The following is an 18,138-nucleotide window of genomic DNA, read 5'->3' as shown; positions in this document are numbered from 1 at the left end:
TGAAGCAGTGAGGCTGGGGAGGGGAAGGGCTGGAAACAAAGGTGAGGTTTTCTACCTGGAAAACTGCTTCAGGGTTAACTCTGTATAGTGGGTGCTGCTGATGGCATCTTGACAGATGTGGGGAACAGAGGTAGAGGACAGCAGCTTTTGCTCTGTATTGCTCATTTGTGCACAAATACATGTGCCTATAGATGCGGCTTTGTGAGCTGGGCTGTCGGTGAAATGTGGCTGCACGTACCTTGGGATCCTTTTGTCCCCATCAGTCATTCCAGCATGGCTGGTGGTGCCATGGGGCTGCGAACTGTAGAATTGTGATGCATTTGGTGTGCTGGGCCTGGGCCTCTGTCGGGAGGTGAGTGTGTGGCAGAGGCTCTCCAGGCTGCTGCCGGTTCCGCACTGCAGCCTCCACCCATGCAGGGATGTGGTGTGCTCGTACCTGGGGAGAAGGGGAAGTCTGACTGGAAGGATCCTGCCCCTAAAACTTCTCTTGCTGCTGTTGCTCCTGTGCACACTTCTCACTGTGGTCCCTGTGGTTCTGCCTGCTGCTGGACATCCCTGTCCGTGCATGGGAGTCCCATGCTGGGCTTACCACTGCACAGCCTGTCCATGGTCTGTCTCCTCCCCTGCCTCTCCAGGCTCTTGCTTCTTAAATCATCGTGTGCCAAGGCTTCCTGAAGAGGCTGCTGTTTTGGCATGCTAGGAGGTGCTACACTGGCTGCAGAGGTGCTGGGAATTACCTGGCGTCTTGTGGATGAACAAACAGGGCCAGCTGGCCAGGGCAGGGCCAGGAGGCATTTGGAGAGGGACAGTGGGTGCAGTGTCCCCTGCTGCACTCACAGGTGTCTCAGACAGGGACAGCCCAGCCATGCTTCCACTGCCTGCAGAAAGCTCCAAAGTCAGGAGCGAACCATGTGGAGATTTTTACCAGCTTTCTTCCCTCTTACACCATAATTCAACCATCTTTTTCCTCTTCCTGGGACCACCAGGAACCAGGGTTGGCCCTACAGCAACAGGCTGTGCCTGGGACAGTCTGTAAATACTGGGGAGCCACAGGAGCTGCTGGTGGAGCCACCCCTTTGCCACCTGTTGGCATTAGTCAGTACACAGTGCCACAGCTGGTGCCTCTCCGATGTGGGTAATGAGCTCAATGGCATCGTCTGAGTGCTGGGCACAGTAATTGTTCCACCACATTTCTTGTGTTGTTTAATACTTAACTTTGTGTAAATGTGCAATTCTGGTGTGAAAACAATCCTCTTCAAGCGCCTAACAAAGTGGTGCAGAGCTGGGGCACAGGGCAGGGAGTGTGTCTGCATGGGACTTCTGTGGGAGCAGCCTCCTTTTTTTTATTATTTTTGTTTTGTTTTGTTCTGTTTTGTTTTGTTTTGTTTTAATTAAAGCTCCAAAACGAAACTGAGAGTGGCAGAGGTTAGTGCTGTGCCTTGCAAGGGTGGCAGGAAGGGAAGGGGCCCCTGATGGAGGTGCAGGTGGAGTTGTTAGATTGGTCAGGTGATTTTGGGGATGGTGCTGTGGAGCAGGAGCTTTCCTGCCCTCAGAGGATGCTGCCCCTCACTGAGGAAGGATGGGATGGAGAGGAACCCCACAGGCCATGGTGACCCCAGGAGACTGAGGAAGAGGGGCATGAGGTGTTGGCACAGACAGTCAAGTGGAGGAGGGATAGGAACTGGTGACAGGGCTTAGGGTGATGGAAAGAGACAAAGAAAACCCACTGCCTTGAAGCACACTAAAAAGGCAAGGGAAGAAGGAAGGGAGAGGAGGAAGAATATAGGCTGAGATCCTCACAGAACAAAGCAAAGATTAAGGTGACTCCTGAGAGCTTGGGGAAGCTGGAACCAAGCAGCTTTGGGAGATTGTGATCATAAACAAAAAATAAAACCAAAAAATCAGCCCAAAACACAGACAATTTTATGCAGACAATGATGAAAGCTGACCTGGAGATGAGAAGACAGGTTTGAAGTGTTGAAGCACTGCAGCTCTGAAGCAGAAGGACCTCTGTTTTCACAGAGGCATTTTACTTGCATAGGTAAGGGATGATGTGCTGCTGCCTTTGGTGGGAGACTGGTTTTGGGGAGGGCTTTGCTTCAGGGGGTAGTGGCAGCTTCTGGCAGAGCTGTGCACCCCCTCTGTGGTGAGGGTGGCAGTACCCTGGCAGTGGGGACTCCCCAGGGAGCTCTCTCTTTGAATGCAGCAGCCTGAGCAAGACACCCACTTCAGAGAGACCTGCAGCATCTTACCTCTGATGGCTTTTCCTTCAGACCACAAGCTGCCTGGAGTGACCTGACCCTGTGCTGGCAATGGCTTCTCAAACCGTGATCACGGTCCAACCCCAGTTTTCAGCTGTCCAACAGCCAGGGGAGTGGCAGACAGGGCTGCTGGACTGCTGCTCCGACTGCGGCGTGTGTGAGTACAGACATACCCCTCATTCCTGCTGTTGCTCATGATGTGTTCCTGGTGTTTTACCCTGCTCCTTCTGCAGCATTACCCCTGCTGCAAACCCCACTCCCGTGGGTACTGGAGGCAGAGCAGCTCTTGCCTGATGTCAAGAGCCACAGCTCCTGGCTGGCTTTCCCCCCTTTCCTCCATCTTTGCACCCCTCAGCCAAACCCACGTCTCACTGTCCTACAGGTCTTTGTGGGATGTTCTGCTTCCCCTGCCTGGACTGCCAAGTGGCTGGGGACATGGACGAGTGCTGCCTGTGTGGCTCCAGCGTGGCCATGAGGACCCTGTACCGCACCAAATACAACATCCCGGTCAGTGACTCAGCTCAGGGAAGGAGAAAGGGGTGCCCAAGGGGAAGGACAGAGGCAGGGAGTTGCATGGGCATCCCGGCAGACTGGAAGTCAGGGACACATCTGCCTCACCACTGTGAGCTGAAGATAATCGCACCACACACCACTTCACCCCAGCCCTTGCTTGAATATGAGCAACAGTGTGCTGCAGGGCCCGGGTGAGCTGCCCAGGGGTGCAAATAGAAAGGCTGAAAGGCTTAAAGGTTGGTGTGGGAAGGGGTTACTCATGCAATGTCCCTTGCTCCATAGGGCTCCATCCTGGGAGACTTTTGCACTATCCTCTGGTGCACCTCATGTTCACTCTGCCAGCTGAAGAGAGACATCAACCGGAGGAAGGCGCAGGGCATATTCTGGTAAGCTGGGGCTGCTGGTGCTGCCTTACCTCACTGCTGCACAGCACCCAGTGCCTTCCCGTGGTCTCCCTTTCCACTGACACCTGACTCCAGACACAGGGTTGCTGCAGTGACGGAGCAGAAATGGCTGAGGAAAGGCAGAAATGGCTGACCCTCCTCTCCTGTCCTGTTGCAGATACTGCCATCTTCAGTGCACCCTGTGGAGCCACTGCAGGCAGGAGATGCTGCTGCCCTGGATGTTGGGAAACGCACCGTGAGGAGTTTGCCTTCACTGTGCCTGATCCCCTCTTCCCTGGGTAACGCCAGCAATAAAAGCACTGCCTGTCTTCCTGCCCATGTGTTGTTATTTATGTCTCTGTGTCCTTCTGCAGCACCAGAATCAGTGCTGTACTTTTCTAGGCTGTGTGGTCAGAGCCATGATGAGGTTGTCAGGTAAAGGTTTTCTCTTGCACACCCACGCTGGAATGAGTCCAGACCACAAAATTCAGTGAGGAGAAAATAAAATAAAAGTCAAATCTGTTATGGGAACAACTTCTCTGTGGACACTGCTAATGGGCAGAGCTGGTGACAGCATTGCCTGCTGCTCAGAGAGGCCCAAGAGAAGTGATCCCATCCCTACTGCTACCTGGACTGTCCCCAGCACCAAGACACAAGTGGGGAGTGATGGTGATGCTGTGGGATTCCCAGTCTCATTCTTCTTTCCCCACACAAACATTGTCAAGAGACCATCACAGGGGAGCTGCTTCTCTGTGGGTCAGACCCCTGCAGCTGTGGGTGTTAGGTGTAATATGCTGTGGTGGAAGAGCTGGGACTTAGGGGTGCAAGGGTTTATCCATTGCCTGCCATGGTGACAAACAGGGACGAGGTAAGTCTGGGACTAGGGTTGCTCTGGCTCAGATCGGCTTAAGGTTTATTGCTTTGAAGAGAAAAAGGTGGGTTTTGCCCAGAGTGGGCTGCAGGGGGCCCGGAGGCTCTGTCATGTCTGTGCTTCTGTGCTGGCACCTTCAGGGCAGGAGCGGGATTTATTAAAAAATACTTCTTCCACTCCCCTGCTTGCACCATCACAACTCCCGTTGCAGTTTCCCCCGGTGTGCAGGGGTGAGGCTGTGCCGCTGCTGACTGCGCGTATGGGTGTGTTCATACACATAAACCTGTGCGCAAAGAAGCAGGAGAAAGCGGCTGTGCTGTGGTGGCAGTCGGAGCTGGGAGCTGACAGTGTCCGTGCTGTGGGGACAGATGTCACGGGTGGCCACAGGCATGCTGGGTCATCTCTGCTCCCTCCTGGCTGCTTGTACTAAGTCCCTGCCACTTGCATCCTGACAAGCACAGAGCAGGGTCGGGCTCAGACCCAGCCCACAACACAGGCAGCTGCCTGGTTTGAGGTGGCCAGTTCAGCAGCAGCCCGGCTGCTGCAGCAGCTCATGGATGACCTGGGAACACCCAGGATCAAGGGCTTCAAAGCCACACAGCCAGGCATGCTGAGGTCCTCTCTTTCCAAGGACGGGTGCAGGCCCTCTGCCTCCACCTCTCCTCTCACAGGTTGTTTTGGGCTTCCCTGACAGTCATTCCTGCTAACGTCCTTCCACTCCTAGGCCCATCCTTGATCATGGAGTCTCCTCTCCAGGTCTCTTTCTCCTCCAGCGCATGCAGGGGTTGGTCCATTGGGACCAGGGACCAAAGCCATGAACCCTGTAGGGACCTGTGTCCTCCACAGTGAACCAGAAGCAGCCAGAAGGCTGCTGAGCAGACACAAGGACATGGAGGTTTTGATTCTGTGAATTTCTTTATTAAAAGTTACTACAAATGGCCACTACTAAAGCAAGTACGTACTCATGATCACTTACCTGTAGGCATACCTATATGCATTATTTGAGGTGCTACTAGCACGACCCTTGCCAAACTGCTGCCAGTAGCAGGCAGGCAGGAAAAGCCTCTCGTCGCAGGTGATCCACATCACGGAGCCGTACAAATCCAGAGCTGCACCCGCCCGTATCCCGGTCCCTGCGCGGGCGGTCCCTGGCTGTCGCACGGCCCAGCCAGTCACTCCCGATGTTCCACCCTTACGGCGCACACAAGGACGCGTGATAAGCTTGGATTTCCCGCAGGGATCCCGTTTTTCCCGTGAGATCCCTGCAGGCTGTTCCAGCGCAGTGCCAGGACTCGGCACTTCCTCATCTATCCTGCCCCAGGAGCACCGGGGCTCTCGGGCTGAGCGCCACTGGGATGGACCGCATGTCCCAGGGACATGAAGGGACATGGACGTGCTCGCAGCACCCCCAGGCGAGGCACCTTGGTACCAGGAATTCCCGGTCGGCGTCAGCCCTGGGCTGGCAGCTGTCCCCGTGCCCCGGCCGCTTAAGGACGAGGGATGGCCGGAACAGAGATATTTTCCTGGTCCTGAGGCGTTTCTGGCAGCAATGTTAAGCCTTCCCTTCCGATTCGAGGGGTCCTGCATTGTTCTTCTCCACCTTCCCTCAGGCCGCTGCCAGCTTGCTGGGGCCAGGATCATTGTGGTTTCCTTATGATGCCTCCCTCGAGGCCAGGATCGTTGTGGTGATCGTTTTCCTTGCTGGTGCTGAGACGGGTCCTTCCTGACCCAGCTCTGCCCTTGTGTCCTCACGGGGCTCTTGTTTGCACAGGCAGTGCTGTGAAGGCGTAGCAAGGAGCCAGGAGCAGCCAGGAGCCAGGAGCAGCCAGCTCCAAGCCTGGGCGAGAGGCACAAGTGCCTACCTCATCCAGGGAGTGTCAGGGGACACAGGAGCTGCAGGCAATGCCCGGTGAGTGCCTGAAGTGACGACCAAACAGCCCCACACCCAGCATGCTGTCAGGGCGGTCTCTCGCTGCTGGCCAGGGTGGGAAAAGCCCAGGATAACCATGGCTGGCTGGGTTGGGTCTGCTCCTGCTGCCTCTGCATGAATACATGTGGAGGCAAACAATGCCAAAAGGGTCTCAGTGCCACAGCCCCCCAGACCAAAGCCCCACTCACGAGGTCTATGCCTCACATTTGGGGGGCTGGGAGCTGGGAAGGGAGTTCAGGGAAGGTGAACCAAGAGCTGTTGGGGTCTGGCCCAGCTGTACCCCGTTGCCAGCAGTTCTGTGTAGTACTGGGGACAGCCCAGTGTTTGTGGGTACAGTCCCTGTGCACACAGGGGGGGTGAAATGCACCCTGCTTAGCAGGCGGGTTTAAGCAAGATGCCCTTCCTGGGCTGCCCTTCTGAGAGAGACGTGACTCTTCTGGATGGGGAGGGGAACAGGCATCTCCTGAGGGTCTCTGGGGTGTGCTCCCCGGAGCTCTGACTGACTACTGTCTCTCCTCTTTTTAGGTACAGAGGGGGCACCACTGCCTTGTGCTGCTTCCTCACCTGCCCCCACAGCCTGCGGTCCCTCAGAGCATGGCTGCCCAGAAGAGCCAGGGTCACCCTCATCTCACTTTGCTGTCAGGAATGGGACTAAGAGTGACCCTCCACACAGTGAGGAGCATGTGACATGTATTTAATCCCCAAAGGAAGAGGCCAGGCTCCTTGCTGGGAAGGGCTCCCTGTAGGGGACAGCCCATGTGGCTCTTGGGTGAAAGACACCCTGGTTCCAGCTGATAGGCACTTCAGCTACTGGACACTTTGGATTAGAGATACTTCTGGTTCTCACAGTTCTGGCTGATGGCTGCTCCAGCTGCTTACAGCTCAAGGTATTTGATGCTCCAAGTGATTTCAACTCCTGCATCTTCCAGCTCCAGCTCCAAATCATGGTTCTGGCTGCTCTGCCATTGAGGTACAAGATGCTCTTGCCAGCAGGCCTCCTCTCCTTGTTACACCTTGGGTTAGGGACACTTGGGTTTCTCCTGAATTTCAGGTCATTCCAGCTCCTGGACATGGTATGCTAATTACAGGCAATGGATGTTCCACTTCAGGATATTTGAAGCCCTGAGCTATTTGGGCTCCAAGCACAGTTCAGAGAAGGGATGTTCCTACTACCTCTAGAGGCAGAAATTAAGTCTGGGGGCTGTTTTCAAATAGTCTGAGGAACTCCCAGAAATGGGAGACAGCCCATCCCACAAAGCACACTATTACAGTTGGAAAACACCTCCAAGATCGAGTCCAACTATCAACCTAACACTGCCATGTTCATCACTAAACCACATCCCCGGGTGCCACATCTACACATTTTGTTAACACTCCCAGGGTTGGTGATTCCACCACTTCCCTGGGCAGCCTGTTCCAATGCCTGACCACCCTTCCCATGACAAAATTTCTCCTAATATCCAACCTAAAACTCCCCTGGCACAACTTGAGGAAATTTCTTCTCATTTCCTCTCATCCTATCATTTGTTTACCTGGGAGAAGAGGCTGATCCCCACCTCTCTACAAACTCCTTTCAGGTAGTTGTAGAGAATAAGGTGTCTCCTGGGCCTCCTTTTTTCCAGACTAAACATCCCCAGCTCTGCACTGATCCCACAGGGACATGAGATGATGCAGTGAGGCATGACCCTGAGCATCAGGCACTCTCTGAAACTCTTCTCTCTTCAAGGCTAACGTAGTGTGAGTGTTGATGTAGTGGATGGTGGTAAAAGCACAACTAATGCAAGCCCCTCCTGAAACAGCAGGGTGGTTCCAGGGTGGTTCTCTACGTTTCCAATAAGCTCTTTTGCTGTTCCTCCATTTTTGCGGCAGAGCAGTGGTGGTGCTGCCTGCATGAAGTACAGGGAAATAAACCAGACCACCATGTTGCGGTGGCTAAGTCCACTTTACACCCCTCAAGTTGCCTTGAAAGCGGTCTCTCCTTACAACACGGTGCTAGAAAGTTCTCCCTTTTTCTACATGCTGCTGGTCACTGGCCCTCTCCCCCTCCCATCCCTTTTCCCATTGGCCCCTGTTATGTCATTCAGCCTTGCCTCTGCCCCCTAGCCCTCAGACTATTGGTTTTGGATGCTCTGCCTGCCTTTGGGCGTTTTCGATAAAACGGGCACGGACTGTCGGTTGTTGTTCTTGCCTCTGTTCCCTTGGGGTGTTGTCATTAAACGCCTCGGAATTGCATACAGAGAACCCCTCTCGCCTCTCTGTCTCCGGTTTGTGCACACACTGTGGGTGTGAGCGGCTGTTCGTGACCACCTGTGAAGGTGAGACTGTGTGCATGCGTGGGTGCTGGCAGAGGGCCGCCCAAGCGGTCCACGAGGGACCCATCAGGGAAAAACGCGGCATCGACCCACCGAAGCCCTCACTTCTTTACCACCAAGTTTCACATCCCACACTGTTGCTAATGGACAAACTCGGTACTATTTCTTTTCTTCCCCCGGGCCTGGCCCCTAAGCAGCTTTGTGTTTCAGGAATCTGTGCAGCGTGAGCCGGGAGAGCAGAGTGTCACTCACTAGAGGGCACCAGGGAAGAAGGATGCTGAGAGCTCCACTTGCTTCTGTGCTTCACAGTCTAGCACACGAAAGAGGAACAGTTTTTCAGCACTGTCCTGCTGCTGCTGCCGTTTGTCCACAGGAAATTCCCCCATGACTGGACATTTCTGCTCTGGCACAAGATCACAGCAATTTAGCAGTGAGAAGGAAACACCTCAGTCGCTGGGACATATTAGAACATCCATGAATGGATGCATAATCTCTGAGGGTACCTATCTAGTTGTCCTTGCCCTTTGTTTGTGTTTGGGACATTTCACAGAGGATGCAGTGCTTGCCACAGGGGTGCTTCGACTCCCTCCCTGGGACTTGTTGTCTCAAAGAAATCAGAGAGCTGTGAAGGAAAACAACTGCAGACATGGAAAGGTGTTAGCTGGTGTTAGCAGCTTAAGGAACTGTTGTGTTCACCAAGAGGAAACAGAGCTCTTAGATATTTCCTAGGTATGTTAATTCTCAAGTAAGCCAGGCTTTGGCCTGAAAAGCAACGTAGAGCCAAAACACCTGTAAGACAAAGCAGGGTTGTGAAGGCTTATAGCTCTAAGCCTAAATTCAGGAGGCTGGAACACATCAGTGAAATGCATCTCACTCTGAGCATCAGAGAACCTGGTAGGAAACCTCCCACTCAAGTAAAATGTGTGATGTTAACATCACAGTGATTTTACTGGTACTTTTCTGGGGCACAGTCGAAGTCATTTGATATGGGAATGTTAAGCCTTACAGGGGAAAGGTTCATCATGTTATTTCCAGGGCAAATGAGGCAGACCAAATGATTCCTGAGAGGTTTGACACCAAGCTGGAAGTACTGTACTGTTCCACGCCAGCCTGATCTGCAGCTCAGGAGAATTCCCGGTGAGCATCATATTGAGTAACGTTAGATTCATCACCTCAAGTCTTTCAGTAGCAATTACTCATACAAAATGTGTTTTCTTCTCCTCCCTGTAATAAATTTTTATTATGTTTTTCAACATTGCCTTCCTGTGCTGAGGTGGAAGTGCAGAGCCTCATTCAACTCTAAACAAAGAAGGGTCACAGCCCAGTACCTCTCCTTGGCTGGTGTGGTTGCTGCACAGATTCCACCTTTTGTTTCGGTTAATGGACAGCTGGTGGTGACCTTCTGCCAGATTTAATATTTAAACAGCACATGGAAGCTGCTTGGAAGCATTTTCTGATAAGGGGATACCTCACTTACGGTGTGTGTAACATCTCAGGGTTTATGTGTTGTGAACTGACCAAAGGTCAGCTGCATGTTGTGGGTGTGCCTCACATCTGACCAAGCACAAAACACAAGTGTGAAAGGTTGAACTCCATGTTCAATCAGTTACTAACATTAAGTAATCCTGCGATATACCACAGGTTTGCCCAAAGACAGATGAGGATTGTCCCTTGTCATGCATTCTTATCTGACAAGCACCTGGGGTAGGCACGGCCTTGGAGACAGTAAGATAGAAAAAAATTTATGAGGGTAGAATTTATTACCTAGTTTTGCACTCCTGAGGGCACAGGTTTTGAGCCCTGCAGCAGTACATGAACCCTGGGTCCACCTGATCTCCTGGGGAGCCCTGCAGCAGCAAAGCCAATGAGATGCCAGAGTGTGCCCTCTCCCTCCCTAATGAAATCTATAACCTTGTCTCTGAGGAATCGTGTTCCTACAGTGCATTTCTTCTATTACTAATTTGAATATGAATGGTTCTGTATTATCCTTATACAAGACAATTAAGCATCTCAGCAGCTATCAGAGTTGATAACACAGTCCCTTCAGACTCACTTACACGTGTCTAAGAGAAAAAACTTCCCAGTGAAATTAAATTGCTCCTGGCCAGTTCCTGAAACTGCATAAAGACAGGCTGAATTCCTTTCACTCAGTGTTTCAGACTCTAATGCAAGCTGGGGCTTTCCTTCAGACAGTCTGCTTCATGCCTGAAGACAGGAAAAACTGTGAATTGATGCACTCAGAAACGATCACAAGGATACCTGTGGCTCACAGTTCAAAACCCCAAATCATATTGGCTCTTAACAGTAGAACAAATATCTGTGCAAACAAAATAACCACAGTTTTTCCTCTCCTTTTGTTGTTGGTTGGTTGGTTTAAGCATGAGCACCAGTCATGCTGAGAGCAACAGCACCTCTCTCTGCATCTTGTGCAACTGCTCTGTTTTTTCCTAACTCATAGAGGAATATCCTGAGTTGGAAGGGACCCAAGAAGGATCATAAAGTCCAACTCCTGGCCTGGCATAGGACAGTCACAAGAACCACACCATGTACCTAAGAGTATTGTCCAGAATCTTCTTGAACTCTCGTCAGGCTTGGAGCTGTGACCACTTCCCTGGGAAGCGTGTTCCAGTGCCCAGCCACCCTCTGGGTGAAGAAACTTTCTTCTAATATCCAACCTAAACTTCCTCTGACACAACTTCAGGCCATTCCCTGGGGTCCTGTCAGTGTCTCCACAGAGAATATTTCAGTGCCTGCCCCTCCTCTTCCCCTCACAAGGAATGAGGTGTCCCCTCACTCTCTTCTTCTCCAGGGCTGAACAAGCCAAATAACCTCAGCCACTCCTGGTATGGCTGCCCCTCTAGAACATTCCCCATCTTTGTTGCCCTCCTTTGGACCCTCTCTAATGGCTTAATGTCTTTTTTATATTGTGGCACCCAAAACTGCCCTCAGCACTGGAGGTGAGGCCGCCCCAGTGCAGAGCAGAGCGGGACAATCCCCTCTCTTGCCCAGCTGGCAATGCTGTGCCTGATGCCCCCATCACACAGCTGGCCCTCTTGGCTGCCAGGGCACCGCTGACTCACATTCAACTTTCCATCAGCCAGGACCCCCAGATCCCTTTGCACAGTGCTGCTCTCCAGCCTCTCATTCCCCAGTCTGTCCATACATCCAGGGTTGCCCCATCCCAGGTGAAAAATACAGCACTTGTCTTTGTTTAAACTTCATGTGGTTGGTGATTTCCCAGCCCTCCGGCTTGTCAAGGTGTCTCTGCAGGGCCTCTGCCTTCAAGAGAGTCAACAAATCCTCCCAGTATAGTAACTTACATAGAACACCTTTGAGTCCTGCATCCAAGCTGCCTGGGAATAGCCCGGATCTGATACTACAAATTGTCTGCTGAGGTTTCCGGCCCAGGCTGCAGATATGCTCCCTGAATGAGATAACACTATTTCTGCACCTATTCGGTCACATGTGCATCTTCTCAAATGCCACTGGGACTATGAAATGATTTTCACTAGCTGCTGGCATGCTTAAAATCTCGTATAAATACAGTAGAGGGTTAATTATTATAAAATCATTGCTAAAGGAAAGAACAAGGTCTCAGGAGCATGGTTCATGGGCAATGATATACTTACCTATCCCAAGTTACAGCCACCTGAAAAATCTGGCTCTGTAGTGTTCGTTACAGGAGAGCTCTTACAGGCAGCCTTGATGTTTAATAATTAGTGATAAGTCTTGCTAGGAAAAAGAGAGGATAAAAATCATTATTTTAACTGAAAACTATCCATAATGTGTACTCTTCTGAGTCATCTGCCAAGAAGAAAGATTGTGACTCCATGGCCTTGTGCATTTGTCAAAGCTCTGGCAGAGCCATCACGTGGGATGGCACCAACAGAACCAAATGAGTTCCTTCAGCATCCCCCAAAGTTTGCTCAACCTCATCTTTGGGGTTATTGGAAGCTGCAACTGTCCTGGAAAGCAAAGCTCTATCAGAGAGCACATATGAGAGGTGGCATGCCCATCATTGATCCTGCACCCAGTGTTAGCACAGCTCCTGGAAAGCTGTGGCTGATGCTGCCCAGTAACCTCAGCTGGGGACCAGCGCTCCTACCTTTTGTAACAATGGCTGCCTCAGCTTTGGTTCCTTCCACAGCACCAATGACATGCCCACATACTGTCCTGTGAAAACCCTGCTCTGATGGGCTCAGAAAAGCCTCTGCATTTTTGGAACGGAAGGAAAACATACCCACCTCCAGGACACTGGGAGAGAAGACACCATAGCCAGGTGAGCCTTTTCTAACATGCCATGCTGGCATTCATCCCACCCTGCCAGCTTTGCCAGCCCTGTCCATGGTTGCAAGCCTCAGGCAGGTGGAGATGTTCTCCTTCACTCAGTGTCACCGCTACTGGCATGGTAGGGTTGGGGCAGCTCCCGGCGAGGTCCTGCCCTTGCAGCTTACGACTTGTTCAGCTAAAAAGAGAAAAGGTGAAGGCTGTGGCTCGCCCTGGCCCTGCCCTCCCCAGAAGGCCCTGTGCCTTCCCCAGCGTACAGAGAGGGTGGAGACTCCCCGGGGTGACGGGTCGCAGGGAAGCCAGCTGCCAGCTCGTCCTGCAGCAGATGTGATGATCCGGGTGGCGCTGCCCTGTCCCGCAAGCTGAGCGAGCCGTCGGCGCTGTGCTCCTGTACACCTCCTGCTCCTCCCTTCCCTGGATCCTGCATGCCTCCCAGCGCCTCTGCCACCTCCTCAGCAGCCCCGCAGCGTTGACCCGGACCTGCTGCTGGTGAGTGAGTCGGTAGCAGCAGTTCAGCCCTTTTACTGAGGCACCTTTAGCTCGGTGTAGTGGCGTGCTTCCTCGCCCAGGAATTGCTTACCGTGCCATTGCTGCGGAATTATATTCAGCAGCTGTTTTTCTCCAACAGCCAAGGAAATCACAGCGAAACGCTCGCCTGCCTTCTCCTAGCTTTTCAAGGGATCTGGTTGGGAAGGCAAGAAATCAATGAAAATGTGCTTTATAAAATGCTGGGGGGGGGGGGGGGGGGGGGGGGGGAGGGAAGTTTCAAGGCTTAAATTAAAACAAGTAAAAAGGTGAAAAATGAGAAAATTTTACAGGAGCTGCCATCCTCGGTGTTCCCTCATGCACATCCACGTGCATGCAAATGCCTGCACGCACCATGCGCTACTTGCTCGGTCCCCAGTTAATACACAGGGCTCTTTTCATGGAAGGTAGGTTACAAATCCCCGGTAAATCGGATGCCAATTAACTTACAGACTGCCAGAATCGCATTATCCTTATTTACTCAAACGCTTTTAATTTCCTGCACGTGTTCCTGAGAAAGAGGAATGTATGGTCCTGGCCCCTTTGCATCCCCACAGAAATTCTCTGGTCAGTCCACATCCCTGGAAATGGCTAAAGAAGCAGGGTAGAAAAGGTATACTTACAATTTCTGTGAATTTATATATATCCCAAGTCCAAAATGCACATACAGTACTGTCTCAGCCTGCAGGTTGCAAGACTTAACTTTCTACCCATTAAAAATATGAGAAATAATAACACACTTAATTGTGGTTTCTCTGGCATGTTCAAGTATCCAGAAAAAACAAAAGACTGCTTCTAAAAAGGGTTTGGGGCAGCTTCCTTTAGAAAATTCTGCTGAAAGCTGCTTCTGTCTCTAAAATTCTTTCTCCTTAAGTAACTTCAATGCTTATTCTCTACAGAGATAAAATCTTTTGAGTAACTGCCTGGATTTTAAAAAATGCACGTCTGAATTCTGTTATCCGTAATTTTACTATCCCTCCTAAAGTATTGTTTTTTAGTATTATGGTTTTTTTCTACTTGAACTGCAAATCCCTCTGGTGCCAAAAGCTTTGCAGGAAGACTGACGGGAATAAATGTTCCTTAGCTTTTTGTATAGACAATATATCTTAAGGCACACAAATACTTTTACTGAAACTGTTTGAAAGACTCCAGGTATGGTATTGTTGAGGCTCAAGTGGGTTTGTATCAATTGAACTTTGTAGCACATTTCGTTGTTGTTTGATGGTTTTGTTCAGTGCCCCTGTGTGTGTAGGAAAAATGAGACTTTCTACTTTACAAGTCTCAGAAGAATACTCAGGAAAGTGACTGTACTGAGACTTTCATTTTATGTGCATTGAAACAGTGGGCAAAGAGATTTCTTGGTTGTTTTTAAGAAAGTAGTTTCATTTTGCCATTAATGAAAGGTTAAATCTCTAGATCCAGTACTTCGTCTCCTGACAAAATTTTCTGAGACTAAATATCTCTGAAGAAAAGGATTTTCTATTAGGCTTGAGCTGAAATGATGCTGAAATCAAAGGCAATAAAAATATTTTAGATCTATTTGGCAAGCCAAAATTTACAAAATTTCCTGAGTTTATAAGTTTTTTATTTTGCTGATGCAAAGTGTGCTATAGCCAGGGTTGATATGATAAGGATATGAAACACTTTATTGAAGTTAACAAATACTTCTGAATACAGCAGGCAGTACATGTTGTCATTGAATCTCCTGCTCATTTCTGATCTAAAGTAAATATTTGTAAGCCATTGGCAATGAAATCTGAGAAACTTCATTTAAAATTTGCATAGGAATTTATTCTATTAACATTCATCTTGGTTGTTTCTTTGTCCTGCAAAAGCTCTGACTTAAAATGTTTCATGGCTGTATATCACATTAAACTCAATTAATTTTTTTTAAACAATTAAAAGCTGCAATATTTTAGAGATTCCGTTTCTAAGGAGCAATTGCAAACAGCTGATAATTACATTAGCTGTGAAGGAGCAGGACCCTCTGTTTGTCTGGTGAAGTTTATTGCTAGATCAGAAATGGGAATGTTGATTTTCAAAATACCAAACTGATTATCTCGCTACAACTCTTTACTCCACGGTGAAAAAGAGGCATGCAAAAAAGCAAAGCAAATCAAATGCCTAATTCTAGCACATGAGCATCATTTCTATTGTCAACACTTCATCTTCTCCCAGCACACTGTTAGCTGAGATCCAAATTGCCACTCTCAGAGGCTTCCACAGATCACCCACGCAGCACCACCGCTGACCCCATCTCGTGTTGGTGCCAGCCCTGCTCAGAGGCAGAAGCTGGGGCTTGGGACTTCCTCAAGCCCCTTCCCAGCAGCATGTCCAGAGCCCTGTCATTCTGCCAGCCAAAGGAGGTGCTGTGGTGGAGACCTTGCAGTGGTTATGCCCCTTTGAGAACAGAGCAGCCAACACAGGTTTCACACAGTGGAAATAACCACTCCAGCTTTAAGCAAATGAGCATTCTGCAATTTCTTTCTGCAATAAATTCTAGCAGCTCTGAAAGTGTAAAATGCTATCTTCAGTATTAATGTAACCTTTGAAGTAGATTTTTTTTAAACTTTGATAAATGGCATGTCCCCACCAATACACGTTTTTCTGAAGGGAGGAACAGAACACAGGTAAATCCAGGTGTTCCACCTACAGCACCCTATCCTGTCCCTGCAAGTGGCACAAGCACCCTGCAGCCAGGAAGGGCTGTGACAACTTACACCAGGGGTCCAGTGAGACCTGAAACCAGCCTCTGCTCACAGCTGCTAGTAGTTAATGCTTTCCCAAGGGACAATAGCAAAGAACATTGGTTTTGTCTGGCAATTTGGGCTATCAAGCTTTCCTGAACTGGAATTTTCTTGCTGACAACTGTATTAAATAGCCATTGAGAGGCTGTTTGCTATGGGTGTATGTAATTCTTCCCATACCTGATTTATTTATATAGCTTCTACACACATTTTTGCAAGGATGTGTACAATCTCATCATAACTTGGTTGATAGATTAAATTTGACTATGACAGACTGTCTGTTCTTAGGAACGACTCTGTGGAAACAGTGTCATCCTTTATTTGTGAAAACAGTTTATAATTCTCTGCTTACTGTCTACCTGTCTAGTTCAGTCTGGAAGACTGAATTTCTTTAATTCCTTAAAAAAAAAAGGTTGTTCTCTAAAGAGCATTTCAGAAATTTCAGTGCAAGTGTTGAGCTTGGTTTTTATGCCAGTCTTTGGAAAAAAAGACAAAAACCCCAACAAAATCAAATGAAACAAACAAAAAAAAAATGTAACCATTCTGTTGATAATGCCTGAGGTCAAACTCTACCTCATTTTTTTTTCTCATTTGCTTGTAATGTTGCATCAGCAATACTGAAATATTAAGCTGAGAAAAAAAATGCGATCAAGCAAAATACTGATCCAAATACCTTATATATGTTGTGATATATCACAGTCAGAGTCACACTGTCTCCTGACTTCTGCACTCACCTTGTGCTGCTTGGTTATCCAACAGCTCAAGGGATTTTCTAATGCCTACCCTTGGTGTTGCCCCTGTGGTTGAGTATTTGGCAAACAGCTCGGCAAACAGCTGTTCAGAACTTGGTGAGACTCCCACTGCAGTTCTGAATACACATCTCTGAGTTACCAAAGCATCCTTTCAAAAGGTAGTGATTTATGTCCAGACAGATTAGCCCAGAAACTACAGGAAAAAATAGCCTTATAAAATTACCTGTCCTCCTCCAGGTAGGTAAATCTTCTCTGGCACAAGTGAGAGTGTATGCAGTTTATCAGTAAAAGGCCTCTGTATTTTAAATGTTGCACATTTGATTGATGTTCAACTTATTAAAAATGCATTCTAGCTCAAATTAAAGCTAGACCCATTGTAATTACATTTTGAACACAGTTGCTTTGCACTGGGCCAAGATTACTGATTACTAAAACATTAAGACCTTATCTTTTAGTCAGCACAGAAGACTGCAGCTTTCTCAGAAGAGGCAATCTTGGGCTAAATTTGGGATAGCATCCCTGGGAGACAGATGAACCAGCTTTATGTGCAGATAGGCTGGTTGCTGAACGTAGAGCTTCCAGAGGTTTCACTGTGCCAATAGCCACAAAGGACAGCTCAAGCTGTCTGTCAAGCAGCCTTAGCAAACTGACAAGATAAGGGCTTGGGTTTGGGTTTTTATGTGACCGTATGAGCCTGTTAGATTAAATGGTGGTGGGGTTTTTTTTTTGTTTTTTTTTGTTTTTTTTTTGCAAGGCTCCTTTTTACTAATGGCTCTCAAATTCATTCAGCATGTCTGAAACTGTCTCATAATTTGCCTCCTTCCTTGCTGTAAGCAGTGTAACTGTGCTGAGTTGGAGGACTGGTCACCCATATCAGACTTGGCAACCATATCAGTTTCCTTGTTGCTATATCCTTGGAAAAATTATTTAGATTAATAGAACAGTTGTTGCCTGTGGCCAGGTGCTGCTGCTGAGGGGTATTTGGACCGGGAGGATTCTGTGGGAAAGATCCTGGGGTTGTGAGGGTTGTGGGGTTGTGCCACCTGAGGTGGCAGACACAGCCACCTCCAGCTGGTGTGACAAAGCTGAGCATGTCAGTGATGCTGGTAGAGCCTCTCTAGAAACCTGTGTAAGAAAGGGCAAAAGTTGTTGTTCAGCAGCTGTGAGAGAGAAGTGAGAAAATGTGAGAGAAACAGCTCTACAAACCCCAGAGAAGGAGGTCCAGGTTCCAGAGTAGATATTCCCCTCAGAGGGTGGCTGGGTGGGCAGCTGTGGCCACCCAAGGTCAGCCCACCCCAACAGACCATCAGGGTGGAGGGAAAGTCTTCTACCTCCCTAACCCTGGCAGACCCAGCTCCTCATCAGCTTCGTGTCATCTCCAGGTCTGAGCCCACAGGACCCAATGTTCCTATCCAAAAGAGAGACTCCTAGATGGGCATCTTCCAAGCCTACCATAGGCCCAGTGCTGAACACCGGGCCCAAAAGACACATGTTTCCTCTTCATACTTAATCAAATCTTCCCTTTCCCCTTTCCTGTTTTTTACTTCCAGAGGAAAG

At 49.3% G+C, this 18,138-nt stretch overlaps 1 protein-coding gene across 1 annotated transcript; it reads left to right on the top strand.

Annotated features, from left to right (window-relative positions):
* Window positions 1-2,312: 2,312 nt before the first annotated feature.
* Window positions 2,313-3,164, top strand: LOC309572956 (placenta-specific gene 8 protein-like; the record flags this gene model as incomplete). Its single annotated transcript, XM_082281522.1, has 3 exons — window positions 2,313-2,418; window positions 2,644-2,768; window positions 3,057-3,164. 3 exons carry the CDS (start codon window positions 2,313-2,315, stop codon window positions 3,162-3,164), a joined length of 339 nt encoding a protein of 112 aa, XP_082137648.1.
* Between the last annotated feature and the right edge of the window lie 14,974 nt (window positions 3,165-18,138).

Source organism: Coloeus monedula (genome assembly GCF_965178545.1).
Source record: "Coloeus monedula genome assembly, chromosome: 5".
In the NCBI taxonomy this organism is placed as follows: domain Eukaryota; kingdom Metazoa; phylum Chordata; class Aves; order Passeriformes; family Corvidae; genus Coloeus; species Coloeus monedula.
Note: the sequence above shows the minus strand (reverse complement) of the source record. Positions and strands in the feature narration are given on the sequence as shown.